General features: G+C 41.2%; 1 protein-coding gene across 6 annotated transcripts in view; it reads right to left on the reverse strand.

Annotated features, from left to right (window-relative positions):
- Positions 1-6,927, reverse strand: part of CUL2 (cullin 2) — a 54,522-nt gene extending 47,595 nt beyond the window's left edge. For 2 of the 6 annotated variants that reach the window (XM_075746554.1, XM_075746551.1), the window contains exons 1-2: positions 6,645-6,773; positions 3,202-3,340 (exon numbers count right to left, since the gene is read on the reverse strand). In XM_075746554.1, the coding sequence (XP_075602669.1) occupies positions 3,202-3,320 (119 nt within the window). In that variant the 5' untranslated portion in view covers positions 3,321-3,340; positions 6,645-6,773. Of the gene's footprint in view, positions 1-3,201; positions 3,341-6,536 lie in introns of all 6 variants that reach the window. The other 4 variants (XM_075746552.1, XM_075746555.1, XM_075746550.1 and 1 more) reach the window with 4 other exon arrangements.
- Between the last annotated feature and the right edge of the window lie 10,791 nt (positions 6,928-17,718).

Raw genomic sequence — 17,718 nt, forward strand, 5'->3', positions numbered from 1 at the left:
TGGTCTTCCTCTGTAACGGAATCAAAATTCATGGAGCACTTGAGGACTCACAGTCAGAAAGAATCATGATCGTCTGAACTTTATTTACTCTTCCTGATCTTTGGGTTGGTTCTTATGTTAAAGATACATGTTTATAAGTTTCTGGTTCACCACAGAATCCTTGTAAAATAGGGGATTAGAGGAGAGAGAACAAACATGCAGAAAAATGAAAAGAGGCAGGTGGCCACGTTGCATACTTTTAAAATAATTCTGTTTGCAGTACAGCGACCTTCCTCCCTGGGCACTGTTCATCCTATTTATTTGGTTGGTGGAAAACCCAAGACAACAACAGGAAGATCCTGATGTTCTACCTGTTCAGAAAAGCTCTACTGCTAAAAGGTAGTTATCAAAGTACAAATGAACTACCACTCTCTAATCAAGCTTGATCAGTCTCTTAACCTAAAGAGCACTCCCTAGCCTAATGAACAGTTAGAAGCAAAGTCTTAAAAATTATACAAAGCATTGATAATAACCAAATTATTGTAAATTATATCTTAAAGAGACATAACTGTCACTTATTTTCCAGACAATGAAACAACTCCAGAAACACTTCTTTCTGCAGAGAACCTGAAAGGAAATCTGAAGGTCAAAGGTGGCTCAACATGACTCACAGTTTAAATAAAGTGACATACAGTCTTTCAACTGATCTTTTCCAGCAGATTTTAACTCTTACACAGTTGTGGTTCCCAGCTCATTCCCATTCTAGCATTTCAAGTTTGAGATATAAGCTATATTTAAAGATAAGCTACGTTTAACAATAAAATTACCATCGGGGTTACAACGAAAACGCTATGTTCAAGACAAACAAGCTCTGGGGAAGCAGTGAGACAAAAATTAGTTCTAGAAGTGGGATATGCACAGTACAAGCCTCACACCCCTAAAATATTATTAGTCTGCATACACCATTTGATTTCGGCTGTCTCAAGCAGCACAACAGAAAGCAAACACCTCTTAGAATACACCACTGCAGACTGAAATCATGATTCTTTGCTGTATCTTATCTTTTGTTTCCACATCGTTTCACCTACGGAGAGAGTACAAAGATCAGGTGGTACTATAATCAATGAAATAACCTGTATGAACTTCATTAGCACATAGTTCAAATCATGGCGCCTTTTTATTGTGCTTGTTAAGCAGCAAGAAAAATAGTTAATATGACATTTCGTTTTAAATCCCTGCAGATTTAACAGAATTTAACAGAGAATAAAAAGCCAACAAAGAACAAGATGATGTATTTTTTTAAATGCCACATCTTCCTAAAATATTTCATTAATACTTTAGTTTTCTTTATATATTTAAAACCTGGAAAAACCTTTCACACCATCTGCACAGAATTACCAGTGTCCCCAAGTTGTTGAATACTCAGTGAGCAGCTGATGTTAAAACACAGAGTTTGGTTAATGGGAGCGGAAATACTAAGCAGTCAACATTTAAGCTGGAAGTTACAAGTCACAGAAGCTCCTCAGGCCACTCAGCCATAGAGAATAAGCCAAAAGGCTCTTCTCGCCTGTGCCAAATTAGGCACTAAAAGTGCCGCTTTCCAAGGAACATAATTAAGAAATGATAGTAAGGTAGGTCTTAAGAATTATGTGCCAAATGATTCTTCCAAGAATGCTTCCTGAGCCTGCTATTCATAAGTATTCCCTTTCTGATGTTCAATCAACTGGAGTAAATCCCAAAAGAGGATCAACAGCAGACTTGGGTACAAGGCCTCTGCAATAACAAGTTCTAAGTGAAAGAGTGGGACAATAAGAATCAATCCAACATCTCATTCAATTATTATTTTAGACTTCAATATATTTTAGGTGTCCTTGTTTAAATGTTTAGAGTTTTAAACTACAGAAAGTTAACCAACCACCTGATGACTGACACATGCAGTTCTTAAAAATTGCTAAGAATGACTATAGTGCAATTTGTCAGCACACAAGTGCACAACTAATTAATTTAAAAAGTCTGTAAATTTTGGAGTCATCTGAACCTGACTCAAAGACAAGGTGAAGACTCATGCCCCCAGAAATTAATTAGAAAGTTTTAAAATTAAAGAGTTCCTTAAAAGTTATCGTACCATAGAACAAGGCTCCGAAAGAACTATAAGCAACTAAATTTTTCTGCATACCCTCCAAACACAGGCACATGGGAAAGCAATTCTGAGAAATGGTAACACATTCAGAAAGAGACTTTAGAGTCAAGCTCCTGCACGCAGAATAAGCTTATGTTGTAAAAATCTATGTATAAGAATATTCTTAGAAGCTTCTTTTTTCACCCAGAATTAACAAATCGGTAAGTAAGTCTAAACTATTCTTCTCCCCTATAATTAAACCAAACTCAGTCAAATTGCTGCAGAACAGCTGCAAAGCCTCCTAAAATTCACTAATTATTCACTACACTGTGATGGCTAACAAATGCACAGACACAGGGCGCAGTATAACTGGTTAGAATAGTTACGTTCCTTTTAAAAGAAAGTAGTTCACGGAAACTTAAATCTTGTAAGAAATTACAAGTTCATTTTACATGTAAAATACAAACCTTTCACTACAACATTATACATACAGTTGTGACTTGAACAGTAAGACTACATGATCACAGCTAGAAAGAGTAATTATTTTTAAGTATAGCTTAACTGTCAGGAATAGAGAGGCAATAACAGTGAAGGGAAAGGAAGAAGGCCTTTTATAAATCCTTGCCATAGAAATGTCTAATATGGTAGCCATCAGTACACTCAGAAGTGCAAAGAAGAGACAGACATCTTTAAAGATAACAGCTCACCACCCCCAAATTTAAAGATGTGCATTCTCTGTCTTAGGTGCTTCCCCTGCTACATACACATTTAAGCATACAAGAAAAACTCATTATCAGAACAGGGGAAATTCAATGCACGTACTTTCGTGAACAGCTTTAACGTAAGCTAAGTATTAGAGCTACTAAAAGGGACTAAAACTCAGACTGGTTTACTTTTTATACCATGGTGATTTTCACATACAATACTTCCCAAATATGCAGAACTTCCTATCCCTTTCGACATATTCACTGACCCACAGGCTTAATAACAGATAGAACCTTACAACAATCAGGACCACTGAAATTGTTACGTAACACACGCCTGCTCTGTGCTAAACACATCGCACAAACACAGATTAAGTCAGATTTTCACTTAAAGGATACGAGAAGCGATCATTCCAGGTTGCTCTTTCAACATAATCCAACATCACAACAGCTTTAATTGTTGTTAGAAGTTTGTTCCATGTTTCATCAAAGTCAACTACTCGTGGTTTCAAGGACATTGTGGGGCTTTAGTGTTAATCTGTAGAATTAAACATCAGACAACATTGTGCAATAATTTAAAAAAAATACATTTTCTTTGAATTTTTCAATTTAAACTTTGTACGCTGTTGCAACACCATGATACAGCAACACAAAGAACACCCACCCCTGCTTCCCCACGCTCCAAAAGTCAAGCTCACAAGTCCTTATTTTTAAGGTTATGGAATGGAACATTAATGTTGCATGAATAGCCTATAACATAACACCAATTTATCTAACACCACCATGCCTCATGAAGTTCATTACCATACCAAGCTGCCCATTTAACAGTGCCATACGAAGAAAACAACTTTCCTGTAAATTTTTGTTTGTTCACTTTTATGCAAAGACTATTTCAGCTGTATCCGAGAGAATTTTGGGCACGAACACGCTGAACATATTACCAGAGTATTTTAAATTACTACTGGCAGTTCGTAGCCTATGTTCACCTCTAGCTTTCATGAGACATTTTTGGTGTTATATTTAAAAAGCCACAAAACCCGAAAGCTTTGATCAGGATGACAAAAAGAAAACACTTCTGAACACAGAGCATTATGCAGAGCGTGCAGCTTATTGCACTGCACAACAGGACAAATAGCAAATTCCTTCAAATAAGACATGACCTGAAAATACAGAAGCTGTATTAGTAGTTTCATATCAAAAATACTGAAAGAACAACATTAAATTATTGAAATAAAACCAGGAAAAGAATAAGGTAATTTTAAAAAAGAGGTCCTAAGAGACAATTGTGAAGGCCTCTTCTTTGTTTCTGTTTGTCTCTGTCCTATGCACCTAATCTAGAAAGGACCTGATGTGTGACATTCCATGCACACAGTCCAGTTCCTGCTCAGAAACACAACATTGTAAGACTTAAAAAAAAAAAGTAGGAAGAATACTTCTTTTTTCCATTTTCAATAGATGGACAAGCGACTCAACTTGTCTTCTCAAATTTTCAGAGTCAGAAGGGAAAAAAGAAAGCCAGTAACAGACTTTAAGTGCAAGAGGCACACCTCCACAAGGGAAAGAATCATGTCACATGTCACACTAGAAAACTATTTAGCAATGAGCTTACTACCTTAACCACTACTGGCTCTTAGTTTTTCCTCAGGCAGGTAAGTTCTCTCAAACTGTAGGATATATAGCATCTCAGTTTAAGGGGAAAAGAACCCCAATCAATCAAAAACCAAACCCAGATGCAACTTTTACACTGTATGCACGCAAAATGCCACCCTGACTAACTAACCAAGCTTCTTAACTGCTGTGAATTCAAGAACCGCAGTGTTGTTTTCCTCTACCTGCAACACAACAGTTTCCGTTTAAATTGTAATCAATGTATTACCCAACCCACATTTGCTTTGATTTCATAAAGAAACTGAGTAGCAACTAAGTAATATCAAGGAAGTGGTATTATCCTAAGGTTTTATGAACAGGAAACTTTAAGAATAACTAAAGCTCAGTAAGTGCTGCATAAATATTTTCAGTCAGTAGAAACATTTAAGTTGCTATATTTGCAACATGGCTATTACCACTTTTGGAAATTAAAAAAAAAATCTTTAATCCATGTATGTCAGTAGCAGCTTACTACACAGAAAATCAGTAAGAATTGACAAAACAGATATATACATATGCATCAAAGAAAGTAAGCTGAAAAACACAAACTGATGTACGTTTCAAAAAAATATGAACCTCAGTAGAAGTAAACAACAGCAAAGCTCACTTCCAGGAGAAGGGGGGGGGGGGGGGGGGGGAAGCAGTCTTCTAAAAGCTGTAATATTCTTCTTCTTCTGGAAAACGTGAGTACTTTCAGCTGACCTCAAGAAAAAATAATCATTGTCCACAAAAACTAAGAATCCTAGGAAATTCTTGTGGTAATGAAGTTCTACTTTGTTGAGTGTTATGTTATAGGTTGCTCTCTCTGAAATACACCTGTACCTCCAAGGTAAAGAACCATTCCTTCACAAATAAGCAAAACTGAAGGGAAAAAGGAAGCATGAAGAAAAAGTCCTCCCCACAATACATCACACAGTCAGTAACACTGTGTTTAGTATCACTAAAACCTAATAATATATAAAGTACTATGCATCCATATAATCATAAAGGTATTCTGGGGTTAAATATTTTAAAGATAGAGTTGACTGTTATTTGGCATTCTCAATGCCAATTAATGAATTTAAACTTGTTTTACAGACATGTTAACAGATGCAGTATAACTTTTTCTGTAAGACGCTGGGATTTGAGGCGTTAGCCTGTGCTTCAGAGTCTGCAGTGCACAAGCGCACCAGCTTAGAGTATTAAATGTCTCGTATGCATGGAAGTAACCTCCATGGCAAAAATTATAGCAGAGCAGAATACCTACCCTAGGGTTTATGCTATTCAGGGAGTGGGAAACCATTCCTGTTTGACAAGCCCTAAGGTAAGTAGATATTGTTGAAACATATTTACACATGAGAATAATGAAAACATGTTGCTTCCATCGCCTCGTTCTTTAAAACATACCGCCATCATAGTGAATATATTTGTTCACAAAAACAAATGCAGGGGTTTGGCCAGCATCAAAACATTCCCCAAATTTCCAACCAATTTAACTACCTCGAGAAATATTATCACAAGGTAGTGGTGGGTGAACAGCCCAGGGCAGGAGTACCCGCATCAAACACGTACACGGCCTTGCCTGCCACCACCCGCCGGTGCCCCCGACGCCCCCGCCCGGCGCCAGCGGGAGGACCCGGCTCCCCACGGCCCCTCCGGCAGGCCGCGGGCAGGGGACGTGCGCTCCCCACCTTCCCTCAGCACCAAAACAAAAGCGAAACCGGCTGAGGACGCAGCGAGGAGAGATGACCAGCCCCGCCGGAGACGCCACACCACACCCTGCCCGCCAGGCCAGGGCAGGACCCGGGGCAGGACCCGGCCCGCGCCCCCCCCCCCCCCCGCCGGCCCCCCGCGGGGGGGTAGGGCGCTGCCACACAAACGCCGCCGAGGGACGGGTGCTCGGGGCGGGCCCGACCCCGCGGGACGGCGGGCAGGGGTCGGGAGGCGCTCCGGCCCGGGCGGAGAGGCAGGGCCTCGGCGCCCCCACACGCACCCGGCCCGGCCGCCCACAGCGCACGGGGACGGGGACCGCCGCCTGCCCGTCGAGCGCGGGGCTCCCCCCTCTCAGCCCGGCGGCGCTCCCGGCCGTGCGGGGCGAAGGGGGTTACCTGGCGGCAAGGGGCCCGAGTCAGCGACGCCCACCCGCCGGCCTCCCTCGCTCCCTGCCCTGCGGCCGCGGTCCCTGCCCCGCTCCGTCCTCACAGCGCTGCCATTACCCAAGCCGCTCGCGCCCCGCCCCTCCGCCGGCGCCGCCACTGCCGGGGACGGGGTGCAGCGCGGCCCCGCACCCTCCTCGCTGCCGCCGCGCCGCTTCCTCACCCGCCGCCCCGCGCGCCGCCGCCGCCCCTGGGCTCTCCCCGCCGGCGACAGGATGGGCGGGGGCCGACGGGTCCCGGCGCACCGTCACTTTCCGACCCCACCCCCCCGCCTGAGGAGAGGGGCTTGGTACAGCCCACTCTACGGCAAGCGCGGGCGGCCTCAAATCCCCGCAGCGAGTCGGCTCGGGGCTGCATGGCGCATGTCCTATTGGGCCCCCGCGCACGCGTTGCTCCTCCATTGGCGACGAGTCCCCTTCCGCGCATGCGCGCTGCCCTGCCGCTAGGGGTGAGAGGCTGGGGTCGCCGCACGGCCCCGAATGGAGGGGCGGCGGGCAGCGAGCCGGTGCTGCATAGGCCGCCCCTCCGCTCCCCTCTGCGGCTCCGCAGGCGCCGGGGAGGCCAAGCCCTGTGCGGGGTCCCTCCCCCGGGCGCGGGTTGTCTCGGTCCCCAGGGGTTCGTCTGAGGAGGTTTCCCTTTCCCTTAAAGGTGTCCCCGTCCCGCCGCGGAGAGGTGCGCAGGGAGCGGGCGGCCGCCTGCCCGCCCCCGGCTCCCCGCAGGGACTTCTGACCCCGAATAAGCCGCGTCCAGCACCGGCTGAAGTGAAAAAGGCCCCATGCCCCGGGGACGCTGTGCAGGGCCTCCCCGGCCCTGGCCGCCCGCCCGCTTCAGCTGCCTCAGCCCAGCGCCCGCCGCGGGCTTTGCCATCTGCTTGGGCTTCGTGGCGGAAAACAGCAACAAAAAGTTTGTAACTCGAAATTACTAAGTAAAATCACTGTGGAGACAAAGTAGTTTAACGTCTTCGCGTGCTGCGAGCGCACGTATTTTCCGCGTCAGAGACGGCCTGTATGTGGTTGTGCAGACACCTGTGTGGCTCGCACTGAGTCGGGACCACACAGCAACCTGCTGCTCAGAGCCAGCTCCCTCTCTTTGCGCTTCTTACTCGCCATAACTAAAGTCTGCGTCCTTCCGTTTTGCAGGAAAACGTGGGTCTGTTTCCTGAGGCTTGTCCCTGAGACAAACGGCGTATGTTTTAAAGCCATCTCCAGTTTTCACAGAAGAAAGGCTGCGGGATGAACAGACGAGAGAGTGGTTCTGAAGTACATCAGAAAACATGTAAACACATAAGAAGTTAGGTGCAAAAGTGTAACTTTTTTATCGATTTGCCATGGTTCTGCAAGCTGTTTGGCAGAGGGACACCTACTGTAATTCCTAAGAGCAGGATCTCATTCCTGAAGCCTGTTTCTCCTCCCCCTCTCCAGGTGACCCGTGGGTTAGTTTAACGCACAACGCTGCAGAAACTCACACTTGCATTTTCTTGTGGCAGTTTCTTGCATCTTCCCTCTGGAAATCTGTTTTTCATCTTCTAATGCTCTTGAATGCATCCATTCTTGCATATTCGAACAACTTAAAGTATTTTTTTTTAGTAACCGTATCCCTTCTGTGGGTAAAGATTGCTCTTAAGAGAATCCTTTAACAGACCTTTACTAGATTACAAAGAAATACATAGTATCTCCTTAGGCTATTCTACAATATCGTTACTATTTTTCCCTTATGTGCGTGTGTACCGTTATATCATACAAAATACTTTTAAGTACATGCTTTTTATTTCCTTTGTAAAAGGTATCCATGTTCAGAAAATCTTAGAAATAGTTCACTATAAATTTAGTTACTTTGATTACTGGTTTTTTTTTTGCTCTTAGGAAGTTCAGGTATGTGAGGGATAGGAGGACAATATGAAAATTAACTATCACTCAGAAAAAAATATCAAATTCAGTATAGTAATTACTAATGTGATTGCTGCATCGCTCAAAATATAACACATTTATAATTCTAATTTCTTTTTTTCTGTTATTTGGAATATGTTTCCTGCCAGAGGGAAATCTGTATTTGATTTCAGCCCACATGTTTGTTTGTTTAGTCATGGAAATGCCACAGTTGCTCTTATTATGCAAGAGTTTTCATACCTGTATCCTGCTTTACAAAGTATTCAAATAGTCCTTTTTTTCCTTTCCAACTGAAAATAGTGACACTGGAATTACACAGCTGATACAGTGAGGTTGTGTTCTCAAGAAAGAGACACAAAAAGAGACTCAAAATTCTTTTACAGTTCTCCTCATAACTTCCAGAACAAACTTCTTCAGGCCTGGATGGTAGCCAGAGATCTGTCTCTACATGTGCATGTATAAAACCACTGAGTTCAAATTCTTAAATATCTTTTTTCTTGGTTGTAGAAAAATATTACCTAGGCTGCTTTTTTATTAAAAGTCAAGTCCAATTCCTCGGTTCTGCAGAAACAAGCTTAAATATGTCTTGGATAAAAAGGCACTTTATTAGAAAATGGAAAATCAAGTTCTAAAGACATATGATAAGAGTGCTAACTCTGTGGTGTACATTGAATAAGAAATTGTCATAGTGCACATTTCTGTATCTTTGTAAAACTGTATGTAGGTATGCGGTTTACATAATTATGATACTCCAAAAATAGCTTTATTCTATGTATATTCAAAAAGTATCACATCTAATTGACCTTAAACTTTAAAAAATATTAATATATTATTCAGGACACTTACATCCCAGTAGTGAGCAATATCATGGTGACTTTTTTTTTTTTTTTAAGATGCAGTAAGGAGATTCAAAAACAGGCTAATTCTGCATGTACAAAGTAGATTTCAAGAGCTGAGCTAGTAATTTTAGATCCCCCTTTTATATTGTGAGAAAAGGCGAGTCATTTACCTCCTGTTAGATTTCTACAGGAGGCTGGGATAAATAGCACCCAAGGCTCTGTTATAAAGCAAACCTAGTGAGACTGGTTCGGATAAACTGCACCTTAAGTGGCTTGTTTTAAAACATTTATAGCATCAACCTTAAATATGCCTATAGATTGTTGCTGTGAAGATATTTCTTAATACTGGCCAGACTTTAGGACCCTCTAGTACCTGCTGCTAAATATAGCTGATCCAACTTTGTTCCTGTCACAGTGGAATAGAATCTTATGTTTCATCTTTGAAAATTTGAATTTTGAATTTAAAAAGTATTGAGGGCAGGTTTTCGGGAAGTGGCAGAGTGACACAGAAAAAAATAACCAGGGCGAATGGAATGTCAAGGATACACAGGCTTCTGCAGCATTTCACTCAAAAATTAAAAGTGTGTTAATGTGAAAGGTGTTACATAAAACCTATGCATGTTATGGAGGTTCTCCAGAAATGTCTCCACATCAATATTTATGTTTTATTAAAGCTAAAAAAAAGGATCCATTGAGAGTATGCAGTATAAGTATCTAGAGAGACATAGTTTTCTGGAAAACAGACATTTATTTCAGAAAGCTCTCAATTGTTCAAATTACCCAAAACTCATATTAAAATAATTGCTTTTCCTGTTCTCAAATCAAGCCCTTGCCCATTTCATTTCCAGTGCTTCCAACTTGTTCATTACGCCTGAAAATTTTTTTCTGGGTTTTAATTAGTTTTATTAACTCCTTCTAGACATTTTAAACACCATTTCAACTTTCTCTATTTTCAATCTAAAAAAACTTTCTATTTTGCTAGTTTAACTCTCTTCTGTTTGCTGGGGGCAGGGGGAATAACTTTCAGCTTTTGATTGCTTGTTATTTTCTGCAAATGTTACATTGTATCTGTGGCACTTTCTCCTTTTTGTAGAACTGAGGGCTTTATTTTAGTGGTAGCAGTGGCAACAAGCTTGTTAAATTAAACTCTTAGAAGTTAAGATATATGCTGGCACAATTAAACTATGCTATTTAATCATGCTGTGTGAATCTATTAATTGTACAAGATCATTTTAGATATCGCAAGTTAGACAGCAGTTAATGAAAAGTATCCATATTTGTACACTACCCAAACTTTACACAGCACGTATTTTCTAAATTTCTGTTATATGGGGAAGTATTATTCTGAGTTAACTGTTGCAAACTGGAAACATAGATATGGGAAGGAAAGTATTTTCAAATGTAATAATTTTTGATTTGGCATGGGAGAATCATGTGCTCGTTTTCTGAGATGATGAATATTCACAGTTTCCACAGACCTTAAGTTAGGTACCAAATCCTTACCTCTTCTGCAAACTCTGTTCTGGAAGACTGCAGCTGGGGAACCACCATTAGGGGAACACAATTAGGAAGAAGAACATGGGCATTCATTATTGCTTTTTATGTAAGGTATTTCAAAATTCTTCTCAGATTTAAATGTATTTAGGAAGTAACAGTTTCTAAGTCCCAAAACTGTAAAATCTGGATACCGTTTTCACCAATTGTCTTTGTCAAGGCTGGCCAGAGAATTACCATCTGAAAATACACAGTGGAGTATTGCAGGAGTCTGAGATGAACAAGATGTGAGCTTCGCTTCGAGTGTCATCCTGTTGGTGCTGCCTGTATATCCAAAAGGAGAGAGGTTCTGTTACAGTTCACTAAGACATAATTCTCATGTATCCGCTCAGAACAAGACTAAAGCTTGTGTGTAGCACCAGTGCTTTACATAAGTGGATACATCAGTGAGTTTACTTCAGTGTTAACTCTGCAGTGGGGCTGCTCCTACATGCTGAAACCCAGGCGTTGATGAGGTGAATCAAGCCCACCAGTACCAGCTGAGGAAGATGCCATTTCACAAAGCTTGATCAATTAATGGCATATTCAGCAACCTTAGCCAGGTCTTGCCACATTTCTTGATGACAGCAAATGTCCAGGCCTACTTTAAATCCTGCTTAACCTGGGCTCAGTTTTACCTTTTGGCAGCTATAGCAAGTGGGTTGCCGATGGTGACACGGGTAGAAACTCTGGAAGTTTTCACAGGATGATCCCATGGAGAAGTCAGCCTCTTCTCAGTAAATTCCTATCAATTCTTTATCAATTGTTGATTACGGGAGTGAGCTACACAGGTTAATTTGTAGTACATGCATATGCCACCTTGAAACTTTGCCACACCATGTATACAAACTTAATGTTTCTACATCTGCTATGAAGTCTGTTCATCATTTTAAACAGTATTGCAGTATTCCCTGAAATCCCCCTGTTGTTTATATGCATTTGCTTTCTCTTATCTGGTACTTCTGTTTCTCTGTCTGTTTTTAATAACTTGTTTTCTTTTCTCTTATATAATAAATTCTTCTGGCAGGAGCTGTCTATTTTGTTTATGTTTATGCTACACCAAACACTGTATTATTCTGCTCACAAATTAGGAATCCTCCAGGCCTATGATAATACAAACATGATATGAAATATGCCACTATCCGACCTACTGCTTCATTTAAAAGTTGTTTTACAGACTGCAGCCTGAACTGACAGTAAGCAGCCTGCATTCCCCAACACCACCATTTCATTTGCAGACACCTTCCAAGTTACTATCTATCTGCTCTTTTTGCCTCCGATTTCAAATATCATTTTAACAGTAACAGATCCTTTAACCTTTTTCATTTAGAAAAAGAGCATATTTCCTAATTCTGAGCAAGTTACCTGTCTCTCCTTCCCTTGCAACCACATTCCTTAGTTTGTGCACAAGGTTTATGCTGGATTATTCATGTTATATTAAATTTTCACTAAATGCGTTAGTCTGCAATACTGGTTGTGGTGGGTTGACCCTGGCTGGAGGCCAGGTGCCCACCAGAGGCGCTCTATCACTGCCCTCCTTCCTTAGGGGAGAAAAAGTATAATGAAAAGCTTGTGGGTCGAGATAAGGACAGGGAGAGATCATTCATTAATTATCGTCACGAGCAAAACAGACTGAACTTAGAGAGGGAATTCATCTAATTTATTACCAAGCAAAACAGAGTAGAGGAATGAGAAATAAAATCAAATCTTAAAACACCTCCCCCCACCCCTCCCATCTTCCCAGGCTCAACTTCACTCCCTGCTTCAACCTCCTCCCCCCTCAGTGGCACAGGGGGACGGGGAATGGGGGTTACGGTCAGTTCATCACACAGTGTCTCTGCCGCTTCTTCATCCTCAGGGGGAGGACTCCTCTCATCGTTCCCCTGCTCCAGCATGGAGTCCCTCTCACAGGAGACAGTCCTTCATGACCTTCTCCAATGTGAGTCCTTCCCATGGGCTACAGTCCTTCACGAACTGCTCCAGCGTGGGTCTCTCCCATGGGGTGCAGACCTTCAGGAGCAAACTGCTCCAGTGTGGCTCCCCCACGGGGTCACAAGTCCTGTCAGCAAACCTGCTCTGGTGTGGGCTCCTCTCTCCATGGGTCCACAGGTCCTGCGAGGAGCTTGCTCCAGCTTGGGCTTCCCACAGGGTCACAGCCTCCCTCAGGTGCCTCCACCTGCTCTGGCGTGGGGTCCTCCACGGGCTGCAGGTGGAATCTCTACACCCCCTCATCCCCCCTCCATGGGCTGCAGGGGGACAGCCTGCTTCACCATGGTCTTCACCACGGGCTGCAGGGGGATCTCTGCTCCGGCGCCTGGAGCACCTCCTGCCCCTCCTTCTTCACTGGCCTGGGTGTCTGCAGAGTTTCTTACATCTTCTCACTCCTCTCTCTGCAAAAAGCTCTCCCTAACTGTTTTTTTCTCTTTCTTAAATATGTTATCACAGAGGCGCTGATGGGCTTGGCCTTGGCCAGCGGCGGGTCCGTCTTGGAGCTGGCTGGCATTGGCTCTATCAGACACAGGGGAAGCTTCTGGCAGCTTCTCACAGAAGCCACCCCTGTAGCCCCCCCGCTACCAAAACCTTGCCACACAAACCCAACACACTGGTGAAGATAATATAACAATAATTTCAAAATAATATTTTTTTCTAAAAACAAGATAAATGAAAGCAGGAATGAACTTTTATTTCATTACGGCTATTTTTAATCTAGATTTTTATTGTGGCTGTTTGTCTTTCATGTGGTGACATCCAAAACATGACTATAAATTGAACATACCTTTTATGATTATAAAAATACACAGTAATAAAGTATTATTTTTGTAGTTTTGGGGTTTTTTAATTTATGAAGAATTTTGAATGTGTGATTATTTTGTCTGCTTAAACTCCTTTAATTCTTGGTATGAAATGGAAGCTCACTGCAAACGTGTCCACTAGAAGGCAGTGCTGAATATATAAAAACCAGCAGTTTAAGAGTTTAAGCTTGCACAGCCTACATACACTAACAAAATGTACGTCCTATTGTTGATGAAATAGGAAAATAAACAGGAGCTGAGCTCTCCCAAACAACATTTATTAGCTAGCCATCAACTGCTTATTTCAACTCACATTTGTTCTGTCTTTCCCCAGGACCTGAGATTGCTTGGAAAAAATTCACAAATGGAATTTTTTCCTTCATTATTAAAAAGGGGCACCAACTTATTATCATGTCATTGTAACTAAGCAGTTAAATTATCTCTATGTATGAGCAATCCTAGATAATTTTCTTTTCCTATATTTTTGAAAAAAAAAAGCTAAAAAAATTGTTCTGTAACACTGTTGACAAGTAAAATTGCATATTTAAAACTTGTATTTGAAGATCAATGAGTTGTAAAACTTTTATAATATGGTAACTCTGAATCTGGGGACTTTCCAGATACAAGATAGTTTTATATGTGAGGTATCAAAATAGTAAAAGCTTGTAGAGCTTTCCTTTGTTCCATTACAAGGTTGTGTATCCTTCTTGTTCAGTGAGTGTATCAAATGCAGACACCTCAGGTACTTACTTGTTACACCCTTGGTGGAATTACATACAATAATTTACTAACAAACAAGTAATCTGGCATTTAAGAGGTTTCAGTGTTCCTATTCATCACATTGGTAATCTAAGCAAACTTTGAAAAAGAATAAAAGAGCTTCCAACGCAGCTCTTCTGTGACTTTTTTTTTCTGACTTGCTGAAAATGGAGGAGTCCTGGCTGTGTCATTACCTGGCTGGGTTTGAAATAATTATTGGGATTTTGCTTTCAGGGGTTTTGATTTGAATATGAAACTACACTTGAAGCTGACTATAGTAAATAAGCTATTGTTTGTAGTTTTCATGCTTTAGCTTATATGCATGAAATCCCAAAGATATTATGTGTTGCAAAAGTGCAGTAACAGAGTTAACTCCAGAGAACTGTTCAAACACTGTATATCATCTCTGTCCGCTCCATTAGGAAAATGAGAAAGCCACGTGAGGGCACTGCGCGCAATGGAAGGAAAGTTGGCAAGTTCCAGAGGAAGTTATTTTACTTCTACCCATTCATGATTAAGAAATACATTTGTTTACGCCATCAGCAGTCAACCAAACAAAACACTAGAACCAGGCCAATATTATTCTAAACTCCTCTCCTTCCCCTTTAGTTCAGAAATTGTGTAATTGCCTTCAGAAAGTGATTCGACCCCCTTTTTTAGCAGTATGACCACTTTTCTTAAAAGTTACATAGATCATGTGCACCATAGTAAAATCATATTGAAATAATCCTCACAAGGAGATGCTTGTAACACAATGAAAGAGCGTTGCTCAACAGATACTGTGAGAGGAACAAGTCTGCTTCTTTTTGTTTGCTAGGCAAAATGTTTTAGAGAAAGTAGTCATGTAAATCCTGAGTGGTTCTACCACTATACTAAAAATGCAAACCCCAGCACACTGCTCTCTGACATCTGTGTGTGAGGTATGTATAAATACACAGCGATGGAAGAAAAACATTTGAACTTGGTGACTGCACAACCCTCAGTGATGGTGAATCTTAGACAACACAACTTAGCTTTGAGACAAGGTTGAATTTACAGAGCTGATGTTTCCAGGAAAATAAAAGGAAAAAACAGCAAGTAATACCCGTCTTCACTAAAACATGATAAATAGGAAATGTCTAGTGCCCATTTCTAAACCATAATTTTCTAAATTAAACTAGACATCATTCCACTAACAGTTTCCTCAGGTTGGGTTTTGGGGGTTTTTTTTTGAGAAATGATTTTGTAAATACATATATTTGTCTCTCAAGTAGTTCAGTAAAACACATTTTTCATACTTAGTGGAGTTCCTGTATGTGCAGGAAACATACAGGAAAGTTCCTCTAATGTGCAAAAGTGGTAAATAAAGAGAATGAGAAAAACTAGTTCACAAATAAGCCAGCTGGCAAAATAGCATCATCAAGGAGGTAGATTAGTTGAGCTAGCATTTCATAAAAGAGATTTCCTCTACAGGAAAAAATATGTTGCTTTAGCCATTTATGTGTATTACTGGTAGATTAAGAACTAACAGCTCTTGACATGAAAGAAATAGAAAAGCTGTTACATACACTGCACTGTGAATAGCCTGATAATCTCTTGTTATATCAAATACTGTATCATTTAATTATTTTTCACTTGTATCTCTTCCTTCTCTATAGTTCCCAGACACCTTTACTTTGCATCTTGTGAGCTCCATTTATTTGGTTGCGCTTGCTTTTCATTTTTCATTCTTGCTCTTCACTGTCATTCGCAACCATCTACCACCAACAAGAAAATCTGCTCCCCTGTCAAAAACAACCTGTAAGTGCTAGAAAATCTGGTCTACAGCCAAACTGTTAACTAAATGCCAATTCATCTTAGTACTTCTTTCATATTTTCATAGCATATTTTTGAATGAATATGAGATCTTTATATGTGTTTGTCTTTTCCTGCATTATCTGAATGGTTGATGTCATTCACCTTTATGTGAGGTAGTTTCTCAATGTCTTATTAGTGCCTGCCACATTATTGCATTGGCTTACTTTGCTTTACAGGATACATCTTTTGCAAAGAATGATCGTATGCAAACAGTTTGGGGTATGCACGTTCCCATGGTACAGTATACTCACATTAAGCTATTTGAGCCTTTTTAAACCTTTCAGGAACCTTGTCACATCAGCAAACTCTGTTTTCTGGGTACTTCTTTTAGCACAGCCTATTCAGAAGACTTTTAATAGTACAGTTTTATGCATTTAAATTTTAAACAGAACTCAAGCAGTTGTTTGGAAAGTGACACCAGTTAATATTCATGTTATAAGTACAAAATAATGTTTTATACAAATCTTATACTTTTAACTAAAGAAGTTCAAAGATCTCCACAAACAGTAATAAATTGCAAATGGTTAAGAATACTATGAAGTATGTATTATGTTCATGTTATGAGGAAACTATTATATAGAGAAAGTTCATTAATCAGCAGAGGAAATGAGAAAATTACATGTAATTGATCTCAGTCACTATTCTTTTTTCTGCTGCAGCAGAAATACTATCATGCATATATCCTGAACTCAATCCTTTACACGTTTCAGCCACCTTACACTGTTAGCTAGTCAGAATATTATTTTCCACTATAATAATTTCTCTCATGAAATAAGTGACAAATGAGTACACAGCTATTCATAGAATGTCAAGTTATTTGCTAAACTCTGGGTTTCCCCATTTTTTCCTTCTCTCTGGCTCCAGCGTGTGGGGAGACAATAGTGCTGGAGACCTGACATAGGAATGGTAGGTAAGAGAACAGACGCTGAATCATGTCAATTCTCCTTCTCATAAAAACACCACACCAAATATCTAACTACACATTCACAAATCATTTTAGTTGTTTGTGATGTTGTTCAAGCAGTGATTAATAATGTGACCAATTTAGCTGCTAGTGTACTCTGGTTTACTTTGGCATATTTTGGTGCAACAGTAAGTATCTCTCCTTTCCCAACATAAGGAAGACATGGAGCTGTTGGAGTGAGTCCAAAGGAAGCCACGAAGATGATCAGAGGGCTGGAGCACCTCTGCTATGAGGACAGGCTGAGAGAGTTGGCGTTGTTCAGCCTGGAGAAGAGAAGGCTCCGGGGGGACCTCATAGCAGCCTTCCAGTACCTGGAGGGGCCTACAAGAAATCTGGAGAAGGACTTTTTACAAGGGCATGGAGTGATAGGACAAGGGGTAATGGGTTCAAGCTGAAGAAGGGGAGATTTAGATTAGATATGGGGAAGAAATTCTTCACTGTGAGGGTGGTGAGGCACTGGAACAGGTTGCCCAGAGAAGCTGTGGATGCCCCATCCCTGGAAGTGTTCAAGGCCAGGTTGGATGA

The sequence above is a fragment of the Balearica regulorum genome, chromosome 2 (assembly GCF_011004875.1).
Source record: "Balearica regulorum gibbericeps isolate bBalReg1 chromosome 2, bBalReg1.pri, whole genome shotgun sequence".
In the NCBI taxonomy this organism is placed as follows: Eukaryota; Metazoa; Chordata; class Aves; order Gruiformes; family Gruidae; genus Balearica; species Balearica regulorum.